Source organism: Emydura macquarii, unplaced genomic scaffold (assembly GCF_026122565.2).
Source record: "Emydura macquarii macquarii isolate MOO-44397 ecotype Brisbane River unplaced genomic scaffold, CSIRO-AGI_Emac_v2 contig_1229, whole genome shotgun sequence".
Taxonomy (NCBI): Eukaryota; Metazoa; Chordata; order Testudines; family Chelidae; genus Emydura; species Emydura macquarii.
In genome coordinates, this window is record NW_027131366.1 from 857936 (window position 1) to 879023 (window position 21088).

At 40.7% G+C, this 21088-nt stretch overlaps 1 protein-coding gene across 2 annotated transcripts in view; it reads left to right on the forward strand.

Moving 5' to 3' along the window:
* The window catches only part of BTBD7 (BTB domain containing 7), a 113140-nt gene extending 92249 nt beyond the window's left edge, over positions 1 to 20891 (forward strand). For both annotated transcript variants that reach the window (XM_067547042.1, XM_067547043.1), the window contains exons 8-11: positions 956 to 1145; positions 3970 to 4148; positions 5844 to 6275; positions 15446 to 20891. In XM_067547042.1, coding sequence (XP_067403143.1) covers positions 956 to 1145; positions 3970 to 4148; positions 5844 to 6275; positions 15446 to 16261 — 1617 coding nt within the window. In that variant the 3' untranslated portion in view covers positions 16262 to 20891. The remainder of the gene's footprint in view (positions 1 to 955; positions 1146 to 3969; positions 4149 to 5843; positions 6276 to 15445) is intronic.
* The last annotated feature ends 197 nt before the right edge of the window (positions 20892 to 21088 follow it).

Here is a 21088-nt window from a genome sequence, read left to right on the forward strand (position 1 = left end):
CTTTTATTAGTGTAATACTTTTAAGATTACAGATGCATGAAGGTGTATTATCAGTAGTGTTAAGGAAAAATAAGATGATACGTTCTGTAAATGTGTTTCTTGTCTGGAATCTGGGGAGGAGGGGGTGTTTGATTGCTTGGTTCTACTGTTTTTAAATGAATTCTTAAGTATTTAACTTTCTATGTGAAAAATTAATTCTCTTGAACATTTTATTTTTGACCCTTGATGCATACATACTCATTTTGCATCTAGTGATTGTATATGCTAATTTATATACCTAATTGGTATTGTGTTGCACAGAAGTCACTTACATATTTCCAGTTTCAACTAATTCTCTTATACCTTCATTAACTTTTAGATACTTAAATTACCTTCCCACACATGTAAAGGAATCCATTTAGAATTAAATGAGAACTTTTAAATCTGAGTGTTCATGAAAATCCCCTTTTATCATCAGTTGAGACATTTTAGGGAAGTATGTTTCACTTTTAGGAAAGGTGCATAGCGTGTTGGTTTAAAAGAGGGATTATCTTGAAGAGTTATAGCACTAGAGTCAAGGACTACAGGTAATATTCCTGCCTCTGCCTCAGACTACTTGTATTATTTATGTTATTCCATCTATAAAATGAAGATATTTGCCAACCTCATCTGAGGGGTACTGAAGCTTAATTTATTAATAATTATAAAATACTGTGGGATATTTTTGAGTGGAAAGTACTCTAGAAAAGCCAAGTAATGCTATAAATTGGAAGCAGAAAAAATGAGTTTGTGTATTGTTAGGCCTTGAGCCCCTGAGCTTCCTACATTCTCATGGTACCTTTTAAAAGGATAGATCTGCATATTTCAGATGACAGTATTTGGTTACATTATGGTTTCTCTATGTGGAAAATATGACTGCGGAAAAGTAATAGAATTTTTTGTAGAAGTTCTTTATATTTAACAACTATTGTTTTAGTCGGTGCTAGATGAGATGATGGTGGAACAAACAGACCTAGTTCGTTTGCGGATGGTTAGAATGTCAAATGTGCCTGACACCCTCTACATGGTAAACAACGCCGTACCACAGTGCTGTCATATGATTAGTCATCAGCAAATCAGCAGTAATCAATCCAGTCCTCCTTCAGTTGTTGCCAATGAAATCCCAGGTAGGAATGCTAGCTGATCTGCAGCAAACTATTTACTGTCCTCTGGGGGTTTTGTTGATGGGAATGATTAAATTCTTGTTGTTTCTAAGCGTTTTCTCATCTGGGAGCAGTTGATAGACTGCTTATTTTAAGAAATGTCCTCCAAGGACTCTGAGTTTGGGATGGATGGGGATTTTTTTAAGTAGTAGAAATCTAAATAAATGTGAGGCAAATGAGCCCTGGTTCAAAAGGTGCTAATATTCAGTTAGTGTAGAAACACTTATAACCATAGTATCTCACGAGTGCAATACTAGAATCAAATGTCTACTCTACAGAGCTGTCTATAACTGATAGCATTCAGACATGCCACCAACAGCAGAAGGCAGAAACACTACCATCATATAGACAAAACTCCAAAAAAAAAAAAAAAAAAATCAACCAAATGTTAAACCGTGTAACACATTGTACTGTGCCAAATTCAAACACTAGTGAACTGTCAAGGGGAAAAATTTCCCAAAAATAAGTTGTCCTTGACTGAAAATGCTCTGCTGCCACTCCTGAAAAGTTCTGCTCCAAGGATATGCAGTGAGAATATCTTAACCAAACTTAAATGCCATCATAGCTGTGTTCTGGGTAATTCAAGGCTTAAAGATTGTCTCCAACACTTTGACTCACTCCCAAAAACAAACAGCAAGCCAGCGTAGCATTTTGAATACAGTGGTTTTGTGCTGGTAGTGGCCCACCTCATTTAATGCTCCACTGATGACAAGAAAAAGGGATTGTTTTGCCAGGTCAATGAGCAGGGAAATCACTGGAGCTGGGGACTGAGCCAAATAGGTTTGTGTTATAGGCATACGTTTCAACAAGCTGTGCACTCATGCCAGGAGTCGTCGTCCCTGGAGCACAGATGGCAGAAAAGAGCTGGCCATCTGAAGAGCCATGCAGCAGTCTCCTGCCTGTGCTCTAAAGGCCAAACTGCCTACACATGATCCTTGGCTGATCATTCCCCTACAAGGACAGACTCTGAACATAGGTGTTTTTAGGCTGGCAGCATAACATGCTCCTGAGGCTTTTTGAACCTCTGCTGAACTGTGCCTGCACTATTCAGGTTAGGGTCAGCAAACTCTGTTGGGACTGCTTTGAATCTGTTCGTGTTTGTCTGAATCAGAAATTATGCAAGAACTGAACTTGGCCCATGAACTCCTGAGTTAAACTATATTGTTCTTGTATCCTGCTTCTGCAATGGATGCCATCCAGACAACATTAAAATGTGATTTTTTTTAGAAGATTCATTGTGTTGTCTTACAAAAAATTGCTCCAAACTCAAGCAAGATTATTATTAACAAAACTTTTGAAGGGAAAGCTGAATCATGCTGCCCTGAAATATTCCTTTCATATAGTGTTTCCTTGACACATACAATGTTCTACTATCTTGAGTTTTAAACCATGGTTTTTCCATGGTGAAACAGGGTAGAGAGGCTTGTTCAAGACTCTGGAAACTTTTGTAGATCTGCTCATTTTTACTGTGTTAGTTCATGTGCCAGAAATAAAAAAAAGAAAACATTTTGGAAAAATTAGTAAGTCTGATACTGCATACACTGTGGTGATCTTTATCAAACTAGGAGTAATTGATGTTTTATTGTAGTTATATGAAGTGATGTTTATTCCACCTCTGAAATGCAAATGCGCCCCAGTGCATTGCTCTTGCTATCTAATCCGTTTAATCTTTATGGACTTTTCATCACCAATGGTAATATTTTGCCATTGGATATCTGGTGATGTTCACGATCCCAATGGTACATTTACGGATGCTTGGATTTAACTTTTCTCAAGATATGCACGTTACTAGGAACAGAAAATCCACAAAGAAATATCACCCATCACCAGAGAGCAGCAAAATATTATATGATAGTTGTGCAGTAGGATAAACAAATGCCCAAAATTACAGATGATTTCTTTTTGGAAATATTTTTAATGTTTTCAAGGCAACTGCATAAAACAGTGTAATTTTCACAGGTTTATGTTGGCATAAAACTCATGCAATTTCTTCAAAATACATTTTCCGTAGTTATTATTGGTACTATGGTCTCATGATCCCAGAATACCACCAAAAACATAAAGTGTGCGCCAAGAACATCAGCATATTGTTGGCCTATAGTATTCCAGAGGCAATGTGCAGTTGAGATTTAAAATATCCTGGCCCTCAAATCATAAAATTCCTGCATCATATAAGGGTTGTACAGAGAAGAGTATATTTGTGGTTTGCTTTAGTAGAAGCCAGAAAAATGACACACTTCTTTAGCACTAGTATGTTCTACACTTTATCCCATAAAGATGCTCTAAGGCCAGTGTTCTCAACCTTTCCGGACTACTGTACCTCTTTCAGAAGTCTGATTTTTCATGTACTCCAAGTTTCACCTCACTTAAACTACTTGCTTACAAAAATCAGACATATAAAAGTATCACAGCACACTATTACTAAAAAATCGCTTATTTTCCCATTTTGTCTGTGTGAAATTTTAGTTTGTACTGAGTTCGCTAGTGCTTTTTATGTAGCCTATTGTAAAACTAGGCAAATAAAAAGTTGAGTTGCTGTACCCCATGGAAGACCTCTGTATGCGTACCCCTGGCTGAGAGCCCCTGCTCCAAGGCATTAAGCACAAATATATGTCATACTATTACTGGCTGGCTGCTGGTCGTCTTAAGCAACATAGTCAGCCTAACATTAATTCTGAATGAAAAGCTAAAGTGAATCATGGTATTGAATTGCATAGTCCCATTAAAACAGCTTATGAAATAATGTATCTTGTAACTTTTCACTGTTTTTTTTTTTCTTCTTCTTCAGTTCCCCATCTCCTTGTTGTTAAAGAGATGGTCAAACGGCTCCAGGAGCTCCGTCATACTGAACAGGTGCAAAGAGCATATGCTCTTAATTGTGGAGAAGGAGCCACAGTCAGTTATGAGATTCAGATTCGTGTATTGCGAGAGTTTGGACTTTCTGATGCTGCTGCTGAGCTTTTGCAGGTATGGAAAACTGTCTGGCTAAGACAGCTGGCTGGCACTTTGATTCCTCCTCCAGGGTGATTTGGCATGAGTCTTTCGAAAACTGAATGTTTGATCAGGACAGCAACAAAAACAAGCATTGTGTAGGTGTACACTCTTTTAAAAAATCTGCTTTTGTATTTCCACTCAGTGATCGGGCACTAATTTGCTGGAGGTTTAGAAATTTAGATGTTAGAAAGGGGGTGGTATTTATACATTGTAAAATGGGCTTGGTAGTTAAGAATGTTTCAAGTGAGAACCTGGTTTTTTATTATATCAAATAAATTAAACTTATTTCCAGCATTAACCAACAGTGGCATTGGTTGAAAGAAATGGAGGAGACAGACTGGGAATATTAATGCTTCCTTTTGGAAAAGATGCCATAATGTGGAGTGAAAATGTCTAGTGCCTGATTCCAGTGACATTGGTTACATATTATTCATATTTATATATATGTAATATAGAGATATAAATAACTTTACTCAGAAACTGAAAAGCTGTTGTCATTGTCACTATGCAAAGCACTTGATGTTCAGGCACTTCTTACCTTTAAAAATTCTCATTGGGGAAAGGATTGATAATTGCACACACTCAAAGTAGATAGGAAGGTGAGAAGGTCTTTGTAATAAGGTAGTACAGTGGTTGTAAAATGCACTGTTTTTGGATCCCACAGGGAAACTCAAGTGGATTTTTAAACTGATAATACATAAACATTCTTATGTTTCTGTCACTAAAAAAAACAAACACCCACTAAAGAAGAATTTGGTCTTTTTCTCCACTTGAACTGGTTGGTTAAATGTTTAAAAAATGGCGTTCCAGTGCTTGTGACACTTGTTTGAATTCTGATTTGTTTATTGGTTCAGTAATGTTTGCATCGTTTTTTGCTATGCATGAATATTAGAGAATGTTAGAGAACATTAGAGAATATTTGTTCAATACCTATATTCTTTTGGAGGCACAAGCATTCAAGCATGAGCAAAAGCAGTCTGTGCTCGCTATTCATTATTTGCTCTTATTTGTTGTTGGTTATTTTCCTCTTTGAAAAGCTTTCATCTAGACACAGAACAGAAATTATACCATGTGACTTAAGTGACCACTCATGTAAATAGTGATAGTGAGCAATTTGTGAACAACTTGTAGGCCGCAAATTGTTCATCCAAACTACTCTGAATACTTAAGAATAACAGATACTCACAGAAATCCAGATTGGTTCAAGAACAAGTCATGAAGAGGGAAAAGGACTAAATATTTATATAGTCAGTCTTTGCCCCCAAAGAATTTACAATGTGCCTGTACAGCACCTACTGTGATCGGTGGGAAGGGAAAGGGGGCAATTTTGATTGGGGCCTCCAAATGCGGCTGGAATGCAAATAATTTAATATATTTGGACATCTTAATCACAGTGACTAATTTGACCAGCGCTACCATTAGTGAAGCTGATGAAAGATTCTTGCCTCTGACCTTTTCTCATGGTTTCTCCCTCACAGCAATGCACTGCTCTTTCATGATCAGCTCTCTTTCACTTATTTTAAGTTTTTCATTGTATTATTTAAAATGGTGGGACTAACTGGTCATTGTACTAGATTACAAGTCCCAATCTCAGTCAATTTTATAGGAAATGTGACAGACAAACCACACCTTTTTTTAATCTCTTCTGTTTGTTGCTTTCCCTTGTAGAATCCTCACAAGTTCTTTCCTGATGAGCGGTTTGGGGATGAAAGCCCACTCTTAACCATGAGACAGTCTGGACGATGTCGGGTTAACAGCACTCCCACTGCAGAAACCATGTTTACAGAACTTGACTCTTTTGTGGCCTTCCATCCACCACTGCCCCCTCCTCCACCTCCTTACCATCCACCAGCTACTCCTATTCACAACCAGTTCAAAATGAGCTGGAAACAAAGGGTGCCGAGTCAACATCCCTCACGTTCCTTTTCTTATCCATGTAACCATTCACTGTTCCACTCCAGGACTGCTCCTAAAGCTGCCCCACCTGTCTATTTACCTAGTGTCAAAGCAGCAGCACCACCTGATTGCACTAACACTACAGGACTGGGGAGACAAACAGTAGCTGCAGCAGCAGCAGTAATGGCAGCAGAAAAGCAAGCAGTAAGTGCATCCTTCCCTCTCCCCCCCCAATCAACGTAATTTGTTGAAAAGGAAAGTTAAGTTGAAATGTAATGAAATTACTTGGCTTGGAGGGAGATGCATTTATTACTCAGTGGGGCAGCATAAATGAACCTTCTCCCCTCCACTCCTTCTGTAAAATACCTGAACAATCATGGTGGAGGAAGCCAAGACAGAAGGAGCAGAGCTAGTGGAATAGACAGGGGAATATGTGGATTTAGGTTTTACTCTTGCAATTCGTATTCCATGATGGGCACTTTAGAAGTAATGTAGCTAGACAGGCATGTAGAGGAAATCTGTGGAGAGTTCTGAATGCCTGGAGGGCAATTTTGAATTGGATTAAAAAATGAGAAGGTGATGGAGAATGGGATATGTGCATATATAGAAAGTGTTTATGGATTAATATTTTAAAGATAAAGAAAAAATTGTATACATATCTAAGTTGCCAGGAAGACTGGTTTCCTTGAGTGAAGCTAACTTCACCATGTGATTGGTTGTATGTTTGTATAGAAATGTAATTGCTAGAAGCACATTTTAAGAAGAAAAGTTTTAATGTTGACATTACTTCAGCTATGACTCCCAAGCCTGTTTTGAGACTGTGCGTGTCCATGTCTCCCAACACACTATACTTCAGTTTCTAAGGACCTGCTTAGAGTCACTCAGATCTTTCCAAACAATGTATATGTGCTTACATCTGAAATTTTGTATGCTTCTGCTCCCAAAGGTGCCTTTTATTTTTAAGTTGGTAACTTAGAAAGAGTTGAACTGAGTTCTATCTGAGCTTGGTAGAAGTTGTTTTCGTACTGTAAGAAAAATATTCAGGTGCTTTCTTGTGCTTCTATTACTAAATATCCCATTTTTAAGTGACCTCAAACTTGACATGTACATATTCCTCATATTAAAAAATGCCTTTGACATAAGTTAGTGTTTGAAAGTCATGCACAAAGCATATATGCTTATTAGCTACTAGATTATTAACAATCAGATATGTGATGGGAACTCGACAAGTTGGAATGAGTGAAACTGCTTTTAAAGAAGGAATTGATTTAAATCAGCTGTATGTATCCTCCTTTGTATTTTCTTTAACATTAACTCAAAGAACCCCTCCACACACATCTTCTTGAATGCAAAGTAATGACTAAGAATTTAGCATAGGAATTGCCCTACTGGATAAAACTAGTGGTCCATGTAGTCCAGTATTTATCTCTGAACTATGACCAATACCAAATATTTCAGAAAGTTCAGGAAATCTTGTAGAACAACCTGCCCACAGGAGAAGTATCTTCCTAACACTCTTTTAGTAGTTGCCTCATCCCAAAGTGTAAGGAATCTTTTAAAATATCTTTTTATCATTTCTAACGTAACTTTAGATGTTCTCATTATCCACATAAATATATTTTTTTAAATCTTAAGCAGTTGGCCTCTATATCCTGTGCCAATAGTGCTCCAAAGTTTAATTATATTTTATAAAAAGTATTTCCTTCTTATATTGCCTTTCAAGTTACTTTGTTGTCCCCTTATTTTTATATTAACTAACGAATTGGGGTTCCTATTTAGACTATCTTTTCTATACTTCGTTATTTTGGAGAGCTTTAACTTGTCCCCTTATTCATTTTCTCACTAAACTAAACAGTTACAACGTTTTCAGTCTCTCTTCTTGTTAAAATCTTTCCGTGTCAGTTCAGTTTTCACTTGATTTCTGCACCCCTTCTATTTCTGCTATACTTTGAGATTTATTGATTTGACTTGACCAGAGTGTCCCAGGAGATGGTGTACCATCAATACATAAAATGATGTAATACATCCAGTCTGTTCTATCTCTGCCTGTTCAGTGTGCAGAAGTGGTTGAAAAAATAAGTTCTTCAAGTGCTGGTCCCTGTATGGATTCCAAATGTGGGTTCACATGCATGCCATGAGTTGGAGCTGGAACTGTTTGAAGTAGTGTCCGTCAGGCCACATGTGCATCGTGTGTCAGCCACATGGTGTGTCCGAGGTCTTACGAGGCTGCACGGGTTGACATCCCTCCAGTTCCCTCTTACTGCCGCATGGCCAGAGTCTGAACTCCTTTTCCTCCTCATTATTTGAACTGTGTAGCTATCTCTTCATTTGAATAAGATAGTTCTTATAACTTATTATATATAGTTCTCATTGTAGTTGAGAGTTAGTATTCCATAGTTAGCTAGTTTCTGTTACTTTACCCTCTATGGAGCATCCCACCCATTGCAGGGGATTATGCCCCAGCAAGCTGGTTTCAAAAACTGCTTCATGCGCGCGCTCCTTCTCAGTGAGCAACAAGCACCAATACTGCCTTGAGAGAAGCCCATGTCATCACCTGCTACTCCATCTGTCGTTCCTATCCAGTGTGGACGCATGAGGCTCGAGAGCTTAGGCTTTGTAAACACCTCATGGAGGAGGCAATGTGCCCATGTGCACACTTGAGTGTGGCACTGGCGGATCCAATGGAGCACCCAGCCTTGCTGTCAGTGAGAGCCTCTCCAACTGTGGCAGCACTAACTAAGCCCCACTGTGCTCATAAAAAGCACAGTCATGGGCACAAAGGTGGCTTCCCAAGAGGGACCACTTCTAAATGCATCATTACCTCCCTGAGCCATGCCAGGTCAGGTGAGAAGTCGTGCATGGATCCGGTGGCTCCACCTCCCAAGAAGTCAAAGACGGAGCACAAGGCAACATCTCAAAGAATAACTGGCGTCGTCTTCAGCCTTGGTTGCTGAACCATCGCCCTCACCCCCAGCTCCATCCACACCACCGGGACTGTCTGGCATCACATGCCTGATTACGCGCACTCCAGGATGACTGTTTCCCCCGCTCACACCTATAGCCAAGCTACTCTTCCCATATGCTGACTCCCCATCACATCACAGATTACCCAGAAAAATGCAACCTCCATCACCAGTGGATGAACCCTTGACCCTTTGCCAATGCCCTGTTTCACTCATGTTTGTACCATTGGCACCATAACCTGGGCCTTCATCATAAGCCCACTCCGACGGCACCACCCTTTCCAGACCAACCTTCCAACCCCAAGTGGTCCTCAGAACTGGAACCTGCTTTTTCACCAGCACACTCCTACAGCCTAGATCCACAACACCTTCCATATGCTCCAACGTATTGTCCTCCCGCAGAGCTGTGGTTTAGAAATCACCAAGAACCACCGGCACCCGCAGACCTGTACGCATGGCCCTACTGGCACTCTTGGGCCCCCTATTGGGATCACAGAGCACTGCCGCCTCCTCATCGCTGGCCATCGCTAGTTTACACCGCCACCCCTTCTCTCAGTCTGTGAGGAACCCTGAGACACCATCATGCCTTCCTCACCATCAGCTCCATCAGAACCACAGGAACCTCTGATTCTGGCTGGTTCCTCTTCAACCCCAGTTGAGGTGCTCATTCCATCCTCTCTGTCGCCCCCAGACGACCATGGCCAATACCAAGATTTCCTCCGGCACATGGCAGGGACCCTCAGCCTTCCAGCTGAGGCTGTGAAGGACCCCAATGACAATTCCTGGACGTCCTCAAACCAGCCGGACCTTCACACACCACACATCCACGAAGCACTTCTCCAACCTGCCGAGGCAGTATGGTATACCCGAGCATCCTGTGCCCTGACACCCAAATGGGAACAATGACACTACTTTGTCCCAGCCAAGGGCATGAACTTTCTATACACACTCACCACCAAACTCTCTCGTGGTTCAAGTGGCATCCGATTGAGCCCAGCAGTAACACTTCAAAACCGCTCCTCCAGATCAAGCGGCCAAAAAGCTCGACCTACTTGTGTGCAAAGTCTATTCATTGGCAGGCCTCCAATTCCCTATTTGCCAGCTCCCAGCCAAAGTATGACTTTTGGTTGTATTCTAAGTTGGTGGAGTTTCAGGCCTCCCTCCTGGATGATGAACAGAATTTAAATCCCTCATCAGTGAGGGAAAGCTGTTGGCCAAGGTATCTCTCCAGGCTGCAGTTGATGCAACAGACACAGCATCCTGCTCCTTGGCGTCAGGACTAGTTCTCCATTAGGGATTCCAGGCTGCAGACTTCTGGTTTCCTTAAGGAGGTCCAGACCACCCTTGAGTACCTCCCATTCAACAACTAGAAGCTTTTCAATGACAATACCATGGCTTATACTCCCCCTACTTCCTCATACCAAAAAAAGAGCGTGGCCTCTGCTCCATTTTGGACCTACAGGCTCTGAACCCATTTTATCTGAATGTTCCGCTTCTGCATGATCACTCTTTTCCTGTTCATTCCCTCCCTCCCTCCTGGAGTCTGATTTGCGGCTCTCTATATGAAAGATGCGTACTTTAATGTGGGCATCCACCCTTCCCATCGCAAATTCCTTTGCTTTCATGCTCAGACATTCCCACCATCAATTCCAGGTCCTCCCTTTTGGGATCACCACTGCCCCCGAGTATTCACAATGGTCTTCACAGTCATTGTGGCCTACATTCAATGCCTCGGATGCTCTTTGTTCCCATGCCTGGACGACTGACTCCTGGTTGCGTTGTCTAGCAAGTGACTCCGTCACCATCCACACACTGTGAGATCTCGTCAGCTTAAGGATCTGCAGCAAAGAATGTAAATCTTACCCTCATTCCTACCCGCAAACTCATTTTCATAGGCGCTCGATTAGACTCCTTTGTAGGACGAGCTTTCCTTCTGGTGGACCACTTCACCACCCTCATTTCCCTCAACACATAACTTTGCCGTTTTCCCCACACATGCCTCTGACAATGCCTGTCACTTTAGAACACATGGCAGCTTGCTTCTCCATCACCCGTCAGGGCCCAAGCATAATTTTTTCGGGCCCAGTACAAACTTGTAACATGGGTCCCCTCCCACACACCTACCACAATCCCTCATCCAATACATACAATCTCATGAGCCATGAAAAAAGTTTGAATTCTGAAATTACTGTTATATATTCTACATTTCTGAAAAATGCCCCCCCCTTTGCTATTTTTGTTTCTATAAATGTCCTCAGGCATGATCTACAATTTAGCCTCAATTCTTTCCTCATGGTAACGGAGGCTGCAGCCTGGGTTGGGCCCCCCAGGGCCTTTGGCCCCGGTAAAGTGTGCCTTTCCCCTTCCCCATGTGGGGGCCCTGCACCCCATATGCCTGCCTACATATGAAGTGCCTTCAACTATGGCTTCACTCCATCTACAATCCCCAAAGAGATCACCTCAACAAATGAGTTACCCTTTCCCCCTCAGGTTTGATTTCCCTCGTGGTGCAACCCGGCCAAGGTCATGGGCAGCATTCCTTTCAGCCCTCCTATGCCCACTACCAACCTCACCATGGACGCTTCGCTCGTAAGCTGTGGTGTTCACCTGGAACTACGAGTTGTCCAACTTGCCTGCCAAGTGCTCCTCTTTCTCATCTGCTCCCCACATGTGCAACTCATCTCAGACAACATGATGGTAGTTGTTTATATAAACAAACAGAGCGGAGCCCCATCTCCGACCCTTTGCACCCATGGAACTGGTGACTCCAACATGACATCACACTTCACACCGTCCATCTGCCACATGCTGACAACAAACTTGAGGACGCTCTCAGCTGCTCCTTCCACAGCAACTATGAGTAGGAACTCCACAACTCCACTCTGATCCATCTTTCATCTGTGGGGCACACCTCACTGGGACCTCTTTGAGATTGCAACCAACCATAGGCTTCCCCTCTTCTGTTCTAGGGATGCACTCAGGCATGGCACTCAAGGGGCTGCGCTTTTCCTTCAATGAACATAGGGGCTATGCTATGCCTTCCTGCCCATACTACTCCTCCCCCAGATTCTCCACAAGGTGAGGCGAGATGAGCAGACCCTCATACTCAGAGCCCCTTTTTTGGTCTCCTCAGTACTAATTTTCTGACCACCTTCACTTCTCCGCTTACCCTCCAATCTGCCTCCCCTCTCTCCCAAATCTCCTCACGCAGGCGCAGGGTCAACTCCAGCACTCTAGCCCAGACACTTTTCACCTCATGGCCTGATATTTGGATGGGACTCACAAATAGACAACATGTGCTCCACCCCAGTGCGTGATATTTTCTCACAGAGCAGATGCCTGTTTACCCTAGGGCATGCTATCAAATCAAATGGAGACACGTCTCACCACCAGCATGATGTGGACTCCATTTCCATATCCAGAGTCTTCGACTACCTTCTTCGCCTTCAACGCTCAGGCATTGTCCACTCCTCCATTCGAGTCCATCTGTAGTGGCACTCCATGCCTTCCTCCTGCCTTATGAATGGCTTCTCGGTCTTAAGCCACCCAACCACTGCTTGATTCCTGCATGGTCTCCTCAACACTTTCACTTCCATCCAAAAACCCACCCCTCCTTGGGACCTTAACCTTGTCCTTTCAATCCATTCCAGATTGCCTTTCAAGCCCCTGGCCACTTGTTCCCTCATCCACCTCTCAATGAAGGTGATCTTTCTGGTAGCGATCACTTCTGCTCAACAAGTTAGTGAGCTGGTGGCCATGATGACTGACCCACCCTTTACCGTGTTCCACAGGGACAAGGTCTCCCTGCAGCTCTATCCCAAGTTTCTTCCTAAGGTGGCCTCTCCATTTCATCTCAACCAAGTCATTCACTTCCCCACCTTCAACCCCAAGTTGCACATCTTCCCCAGAGAGCAAGCGTTACATTCCCTCAACATCTGTCAGGCACTAGCCTTTTACCTCCAATGAACCCAAACTTTCAGAACCTCGCCCACGCTCTTTATCTCTATTGCAGAACACTGCCAAAGCCGTGATCTCTCCTCCTAATGAATGTCCAAGTGGATCTCTCAATGCATTGCTGAGTGTTACTCGCTCTCCCAAGTCTCTCCACCACTTGGCATCACTGTACATTCCATACGGGTGCAAGCCACCACATCTGCCCTTCTCACGGACATTCGGTGGCAAGACATTTGCAGGGCAGCCATCTGATCCTCCATCCATACGTTTACCACTCACTGTGCCATCGCACCAGCAGCGGATACAGCAGTTGGCCATGCAGTTCTACAAACTTGCAGGTCTACAAACTCTTACTTCTACTGAGCCCTCACTCCCACCTCCACACTAAGTACTGCTTGCTATGCTGTTCACGTATGGAATCCACATAGGGACTAGAACTCGAAGAAGAAATAGAGGTTACTTACTGTAACTGGAGGTCCTTCAAGATGTGTGGTCCCTATCTGGATTCCAATTCCATCCCCCATTCTCTCTGCTATGGGCTCTATGCCTTTCGGTAAGAGAGACCTGGACGGATGTCAATCCGCGCAGCCTCATAAGACCTTGGACACACCACTTGACTGACACACATGGGCCAACGGATACTACTTCAAACAGTACTGGGGCATGGCGTGCATGCGCACCCACATATGGAATCTGGATAGGGACCACACATCTTGAAGAACCTCCAGTTACAGTAAGTAACCTCCATTTTTCATTGAACCAGGAAAAATACTCCGGTGTACTTTTTCCTGAGTGATAACAATTAATTTAGGAGCCAGAAACATGTATGATTGTTTCAAATTATTCCTTCCAACTTGAATTTAACATTGATTTTTATCTGCCATTTATGCCGCCTATTCACCTAGTTTTGTTAGGTTCATCTGAAGTACTTCTGTCATTTCTAGTCTTGATTAAACTAAATAATTTTGTCATCTTTCCCATTTTGTCATCTCATACTCATTCCCTTTTCTAAATAAATATATTAACCAATTCTGGTTCTAGTACAGAATCCTTGATATCCTTGTAAACCTTTTGCCATGTTGACTATTTTGACTATTTATCCCTACTTGTCATAGTTTCTAATCAATAAAAAAACATTTATTTCTTCGTCCATGACTTTGTAGCTTCAACAGCCTTAGTGAGCGTTCACATTTATGTCAGCTTGTTCTCTTCTATCCATTCTTTAGCCAGTATGGTCAAATAATTCTAGTAAATTAGACAATTTTCTTTCACAGCCTCTGTATTAGTTTATCTGTCAAGTCGTGTTCATCTAGCCTTTGCTGGAGATGATAAAAGTAGAAATTATAATTTTCCTGTGGGGTTTATTGGTCTGTAATTGGCAAAATCAACTCTAAACATGTAACAAGGAGAAGAAATTCAATGCTGTAACTACCACAGCAATTTTAACTCAGCCATATTGCATGCACATATATGTATAAAGCATAAATGTAATTATCTTATATTTACAGAATACAAAATATGTACAGACAAATTACAACCAGATATATACATTTCCTGACTTTTATGCATTTAAATTCTCAGTCATAATATTTCATAAATGTGTTTTTTACTGAATATATATATATTTTTGATAAACTAATATTGCAGTTGGCTGAAAGCAAGCATATTTAAAATCTTTTGACTGGCAGTCTGAACTTGCACATGTAATAAATTTTATTTTGTATTGCATATTGAACATGGACTACAATCACCTTGTTTGTCAATTGAAAGTAGCTGCCATTTCATAAAAAAATGGGGAAGAGAGATTAAGACATGGTTTGCAACTGAGAACCATTCTCTTGAGATTAGATTGGTTGCATATTCCTATGTAGAATTGATACGCATGAACTTTTGCTTTTTTACTTATTCTTTCCAAGGGTAATGTACGGAGTTGGATGTTTTCAGAACTAATTCTGGGTAGTAAGTAGTAAGTAACATGTCTGAATGAGCACTTCCGGTTCCGGTTGGAGACCGGAAGCAGGAAGTGAAAGAGGAAACAGGCGTAGCAAGCAGCAGCCAACCAGCCAACAAGCAAGCGGAGCAGCAGGCCCAAACAAACCCAAAACCCCGCAACCCGTGACTCCTGGAGAGTGGGGCGGAGGACTAGCTTATAAAACAAGCCCAATTCCACTTATTGTAAGCAGATCATATGTATGGAACACAGTAGATGAGCACCTGAAGGTAACTGAAAAGTAAACTGCTGATTGGTATGAGCCTCTCCAACCCTATCTACGGTAGTTAATATAAATATATATAACAGTACTGAAATTACAGGCTAGGGTTTCTCTAGACTGAAGTGGGTCACGAAGAAAAAGCATCACCAACAACTACAGAAAGTGATGTTACAGATAAATTTAATTCAAATATAGAAGTGAAGAAATATCCAAATAGACTTAACTCTTTTTCTTTCTTTTCCAGTGTACTCAGCCTGTGTTAAATGAGTTGATGCCAGATATTGCTATGGGTGTGTCAACGCTATCTCTAAAGGACAGAAGATTGCCAGAGCTCACTGTTGATGCAGAATTAAGTCAGCCAGTGTCAGAGTTCGGACCTGGACCACCCCAGCATATTTCATGTATTCAGACCAGGCACATGCACAGTTCTCGAAAAAAACATGCAATAGAGCAAAAAATAGATACTCGAGAAAATCAACAGGAGTATCCAGATTTTTATGACTTTTCTAATGCTGCATGCAGACCTTCCACTCCAGCACCTAGCAGACATACTCCTTCACCTTCCCAAGGCATGTATTTTGGCCCAGATTTGTATAGCCACAATAAGGCATCACCAAGTGGGTTAAAGTCAGCCTATCTACCTAACCAGACATCTCCTAAAAAGCAAGAGGATTCTAGGAGAGAATATGTGCTTTCCCAAGATGGGCATCAGCACAGACAAAAGAATGAGCCAATACACCTTGATGTCTTAGAACAACCTCCCCAGCGGTTGGACTTGGCATTGGCTGCCCAGGAAAATGCTGGTAATGGCCCGGTTCACATCAGGGGAAGAACAAAAATGGAAACTGACTTAACATATGGGCTAACCTCTAACAGACCTTCACTCTCAACATACAGCTCTGAGATACAAGAGGAGCGATCCAGCAGGAGACTGACAGATGATGAGCCTCTGGAACATGAAGCACAGAGAAGTACAGATTTGGAAAGGGAAGATGCAGTAAGCAGAGGAAGGAGGTCTCCAAGCAAACCAGATTTTCTGTACAAAAAATCTGCCCTCTGAAAACAGCCTCCACTATTTCTCTGTGCCTGAGAGTCACAAAACACCCCATCCTTTGCAACTTTTGGCCTGACATTTGTCAGACAAATTAATGCCAGCAGAAAACTCAATTTTGCTCCCTTTTTTGTATATACATAATTAGAGACAGCATGCTATCAGTTTATTTTGAGTGCTGCTTCTGGGTTTATTTTTGTGGTTCGAAGAGATTAAGCCTTTAAAAAAAGTAAACTGGCACTTTTTTTTACAAATTGGTAGCCTTTTGCACCTGTACGTTTATTTTACCTGTATTAGTTTTGAACTAATATGTTAAACTTTATTGTTACATTTAAAGGACTGTATTTTCATACGTCTGCATTTTACCTTTCACCTATCAATTCTCCATGTGCATTGGGTTGCACACTATGAAATGTATTTTCTTATGATAGTAACAGTGTGTTTATTTTTGAATTATTATAGGAATTCCAAAGAACAGCACATCAAAATACTTCTTAGTAACATTTTGTTTAGTTCTGAAATCTTCCTTGTCTGTCACTACTGCAAATCCAGTCTAATGCTATTCTGTTTAACAAGTCATGGCAGCTGGTCTCCTGATTCAGCAAGTCCACTCTAAAACATATGGCTGGGATTTTCAAAAGAACCTAAAAGATTGAGACTGCTAGGTCCCAGTGAAATTCGTTGGAAGTTAGGTGTCACTGCATTAGGCTTCTTTGAAAATCCCAGTCTATATTTTCTCATTCGTTTGTGATTATGGAGAACTTCATGGGCACTGAGAACTTATTACCAGACTAAAATGATTGACTTGCCCATATGTGAAGAGAACCTAGAAATAGTGCAAATTGATAGTAATAATACTGTGCTCATCAGGATCCCCTTGAATTGTGCTATGTGAAGATCAGAGTGCAAAGGATTCACGCCAAAACCTGAAGCTTCAGGAAGATCAGGCTTAGTATCTGATGTTACTGTCTAAATGATAACTTTGTCAGCTGTGAGGGCTGTCTCTCTAGCAGAAGTGCTGGGGTGACTGCTCATTGCCTTTTGTCTTGCCTCTGAGAAAAACAAAGGGCTTTGATTTGAGATGTCATTCAGTGTTCCTTAACATTTTAAATGTCTCTGATTTTATCATTTCAGCCATTCTTGTTTGTGAACAGAATCATGGAGTGAAGAGTAACTGTTTTAGCTTCAGTCGTTGCACATGGCTTAGCACTTTTAAATTACACCTCCAGCCCCTTGATTTAAGAAGAGAAAACAAATTGGGGTGGGGGGTGACTCTTCCAGTCTCGTAAACAAAGTCGAGAAGAGAGGTGGTTGGTTTTGGCATGTCCCTTGCCAGTGTGCAGAGGTTACACGGTATAAGGGGTTTAGGGATTGTCATTCAAAAGTCAACACTTGCTGATAGTTACCACACATTTATTTTCCATTCTGAATGTTGTGAAGGCTCTGGTATATGATACCACGGTGTAGTAACTGCTGGTTACTACTTTTTTTTTTTTTTTTTTTTTTTTTTTTGAGTGGTCACTATAATGAAATATATTCCAGCAGTTGAAGACCTCAATCAGTATGAGCTAGACTGTTTTAACCTTAAATGATGCTTGATGCTATTTAAATGTAAATCTTTCAATTTCCTTTATTATAAGTCAATTTTCATTTAAAATATAGGCATCTCTTCTTGCCCATCACTTCCCCCCAAAAAATCAGAAACAACCTCCCCACCCTCTCATTGAAGTATACAAGGCTTAAGAACCATAGGACTTTATTGGACAAGTATATTTGTACTCTATCATGGGTTTGTGATCTAATAAATCATAATTTATCCTGTAGCGTTTTCATACCATGTTAAGGTTCCTTTAAGATAGTCATGTTAGCCTATAATATTGGGTGGTGAAGGCGGACTAAATCACAGTTGATAGTCTTTTTTTTTTTTGGGTGTTAGGTTGGTTTGAAATCTGGTTTGGGCGACAAGTACAAAATGCATGTGGTGGTTCCAACCTCATCTCTAATATATGTCATTTTCATGGAATCATAAGTGTGAAAATTGTCCTCATGTCAGGAAATGTTAGGATGGGTTAACACTGGTGTCACAGGCTAGGGACAGAGGCCAATTATTGGCCTTGCTCTGTGAAGAATGTCACAGCACTTTGACACTGAATAAATCTTAGCTATATCTACTGCCACCCCCCTGCTCATGAGCACTAAAAATCAATTTAAACTTACTGTTCTGTAACTTATTTTACCTACAACTCAAAAGATCTGCTTAAAGGAAAACTGTTTTAGCTACTGATAATGTCATTTGTGGTACAGTATGGTAAATTGAGGCTAAAATCTCTTAGAAATAGCATGAGTAGTTTCTTGATGGAACTTGGGAGGTGTGGCTGGTAGAGAAGGCTGAGAAGTTTCATGAGTATGTTTTGAAGGCACCCATGAAATATTTTTGCAGTGGAATATGTTGGTGAAAAGCTTTTTACAGAAAAGCTATCTGCTCTTAGAAAACACAGTGGTTACTTTTAAGGTCTCAGAAGTTGACATTTCACACCATCAAGCAGTATTTAAGGAAAAACAATCATGAAAAATACTAGAAGGGTGAAAAGCCCTTGATAGGCCATTCAGACAAACTACAGTTTCACTTACTCATATTAATCTGCGAAGAAGAGAGAGAATTGCTGCTGATCCCAAAATATTTTCAGGGGAGGATACTTTTGTCATATGTTGCTGGGGTTTTTCTTTTAATTTTAGGATTTAGTCTAGTCTGAATTGTTGGTAGTGTAATTATTGAAGCCAAAAGTTGCAGGATACAGCATTGTAGCAATTGTCTAATTCCAGGGTGCTTAATATTTTTGTTGTGTATATATTAAACCTACATTACCATCACCTTTTTTTCCCCACCCAAGTCCTAACCTGTTTAGAAACCTCATCAGTTAGTGAGATTTTTTTTTGTGCAGAACCTCCAGGTAACATTGGAGTGTCTATTGCAGATGTATATAAGGAGTGTTGTGTAATTCTTGTATTCCTGTGTCATCAATGGAGCTTCCTTGAGAAGAGAGTTCTTAGCTTGTTGTGATACTGACACTTTTTTCTTCAATTTTTTAAGTATAGGCAAAGCAGACCAAATTCTGCCCTGCTTTAAGTTATTACAACCCATTCTAGTGAATGAAGTTGCATCTATTCACCCTAAGGTTAAATTTGGTCCAAAGCTTGTATAACTGGACATGTGAAACAGCAAGAACACAAGTATCCTACTCTATGGAAGCATTATGCTGAAACTAATTTTCATTCCCCTCACCCCAAAAGCAGGTTGTATGCTGGGATTGAGTTCTCAGCTACTTAATATGTGAGACCTGTTACCATACCCTATTATACTTCATCACTTTATTGGCTGCAGCAGAAGCGTCTCGTTTACATGAAGCACTTTCAAATTAGTGGGAATTCTCAGCTCTCCCTGCCCTCCATACAGTTCTGAATCAGAGAAAACTACTTACCCCTTTACTGTGTTTAATGAAAGATGCATCAGCAGATGAGTTTACTTCACAAACCATAGGAAGATTTCCTGTTCTTGGTTTACTTAATATTCATTTACTTTAAAATGTCAGTACAAAATCTTTTTCCCCCCCAGTTGCTATCAATGGGTATGGATGAATAACATTTCTGAAAAGGATGCTTCTTTTGAATTGTTTTTGCTGTCCCCTATGATTGTAGTTTTGGGTTATTGCTTTGTGCATTAGCAAGTCCTTCCATTTTTTCCTCTGCTAAAGTTTTAATTTTTTTTAAAGGGCTGAAAATTGAAACTATGGCCCTTTCTATTTATAAGCCTTGGTCTTATGTTATTTCTTTTGAAAAGAATTCACCTGATTTAGAAGCCCCATTATTTCTGCTACTCCTAATGCCCCCTCTATCTAACGTAGAGGTGGTGCTGAACTCTGCTGAATGCAGGGAGCACCTGGAAAAAAAAGGTTTTAAACCCATATTTGGGGTTTCTCTCTCTCTACTCCTGAAAGGTGGCCTTGCCTTCTGCAATGTTACATTTTGTTTCTTGTCCTTGTGCTGTTACTGGTAGCCAAGTGCCTTCAACGCTAAAGGATTAGAAAATTTTCTTAAACCGACTATCCTATGCAAGTGTTTTTTCTACAACCTGCATAACCAGTACTTTGTAAAATTTGTTTACGCTTCAATTGTACATAGTGGGTTTTTTTTAAAAATAGTATTTTATTTAGGTACCTCCAAACTTGAATTCTAGTCTTGTGTGATGCATTGTAAAACAATACATTTCTCTTTTGAGTACCATTACAGTTGTAAAAAGGTTTTCACTGGTTCTATTTTTCTACTGTTGCTGAGAAGCATGTAACACTGATTTTATCCTACATATAGTTGGCATTTCAAATAAATGGCTTGTTTAGAAAGTGGCTGTGTGAAGTTTTTGCAATTTAGCCACACAAGACAGCTGTGTTCCACATCCATTTGCATATTGTTAAATTATAGAAATATCCATACTGATTTAGAGGAATAGAGCACATCTTAATTACTATAATCATAGCTACCTATAGGAGTTTATATTCAATGCTGTCAAAAAGGACACTAAATTAAAAAAAATTACCCTGTAACAAAGGGTCTTCAAGAAAGAGTGTAGATTGTAGTTTCTCTCTTAGAACAGGACATTCTTTTCAGACAGTGCCTTCAATTTTAGGACTACACAACAGTAATTCTAAAAGCAACCATGATATACAGATTATCTGAACAGTAGTTTTATTTAAATTTTACAGAATCATTTGAGTTAGATATGTAGTTCAACTCCAGCAATTTTTACAAAAAAGAGCACATACACACCCCAGAAATGTAATT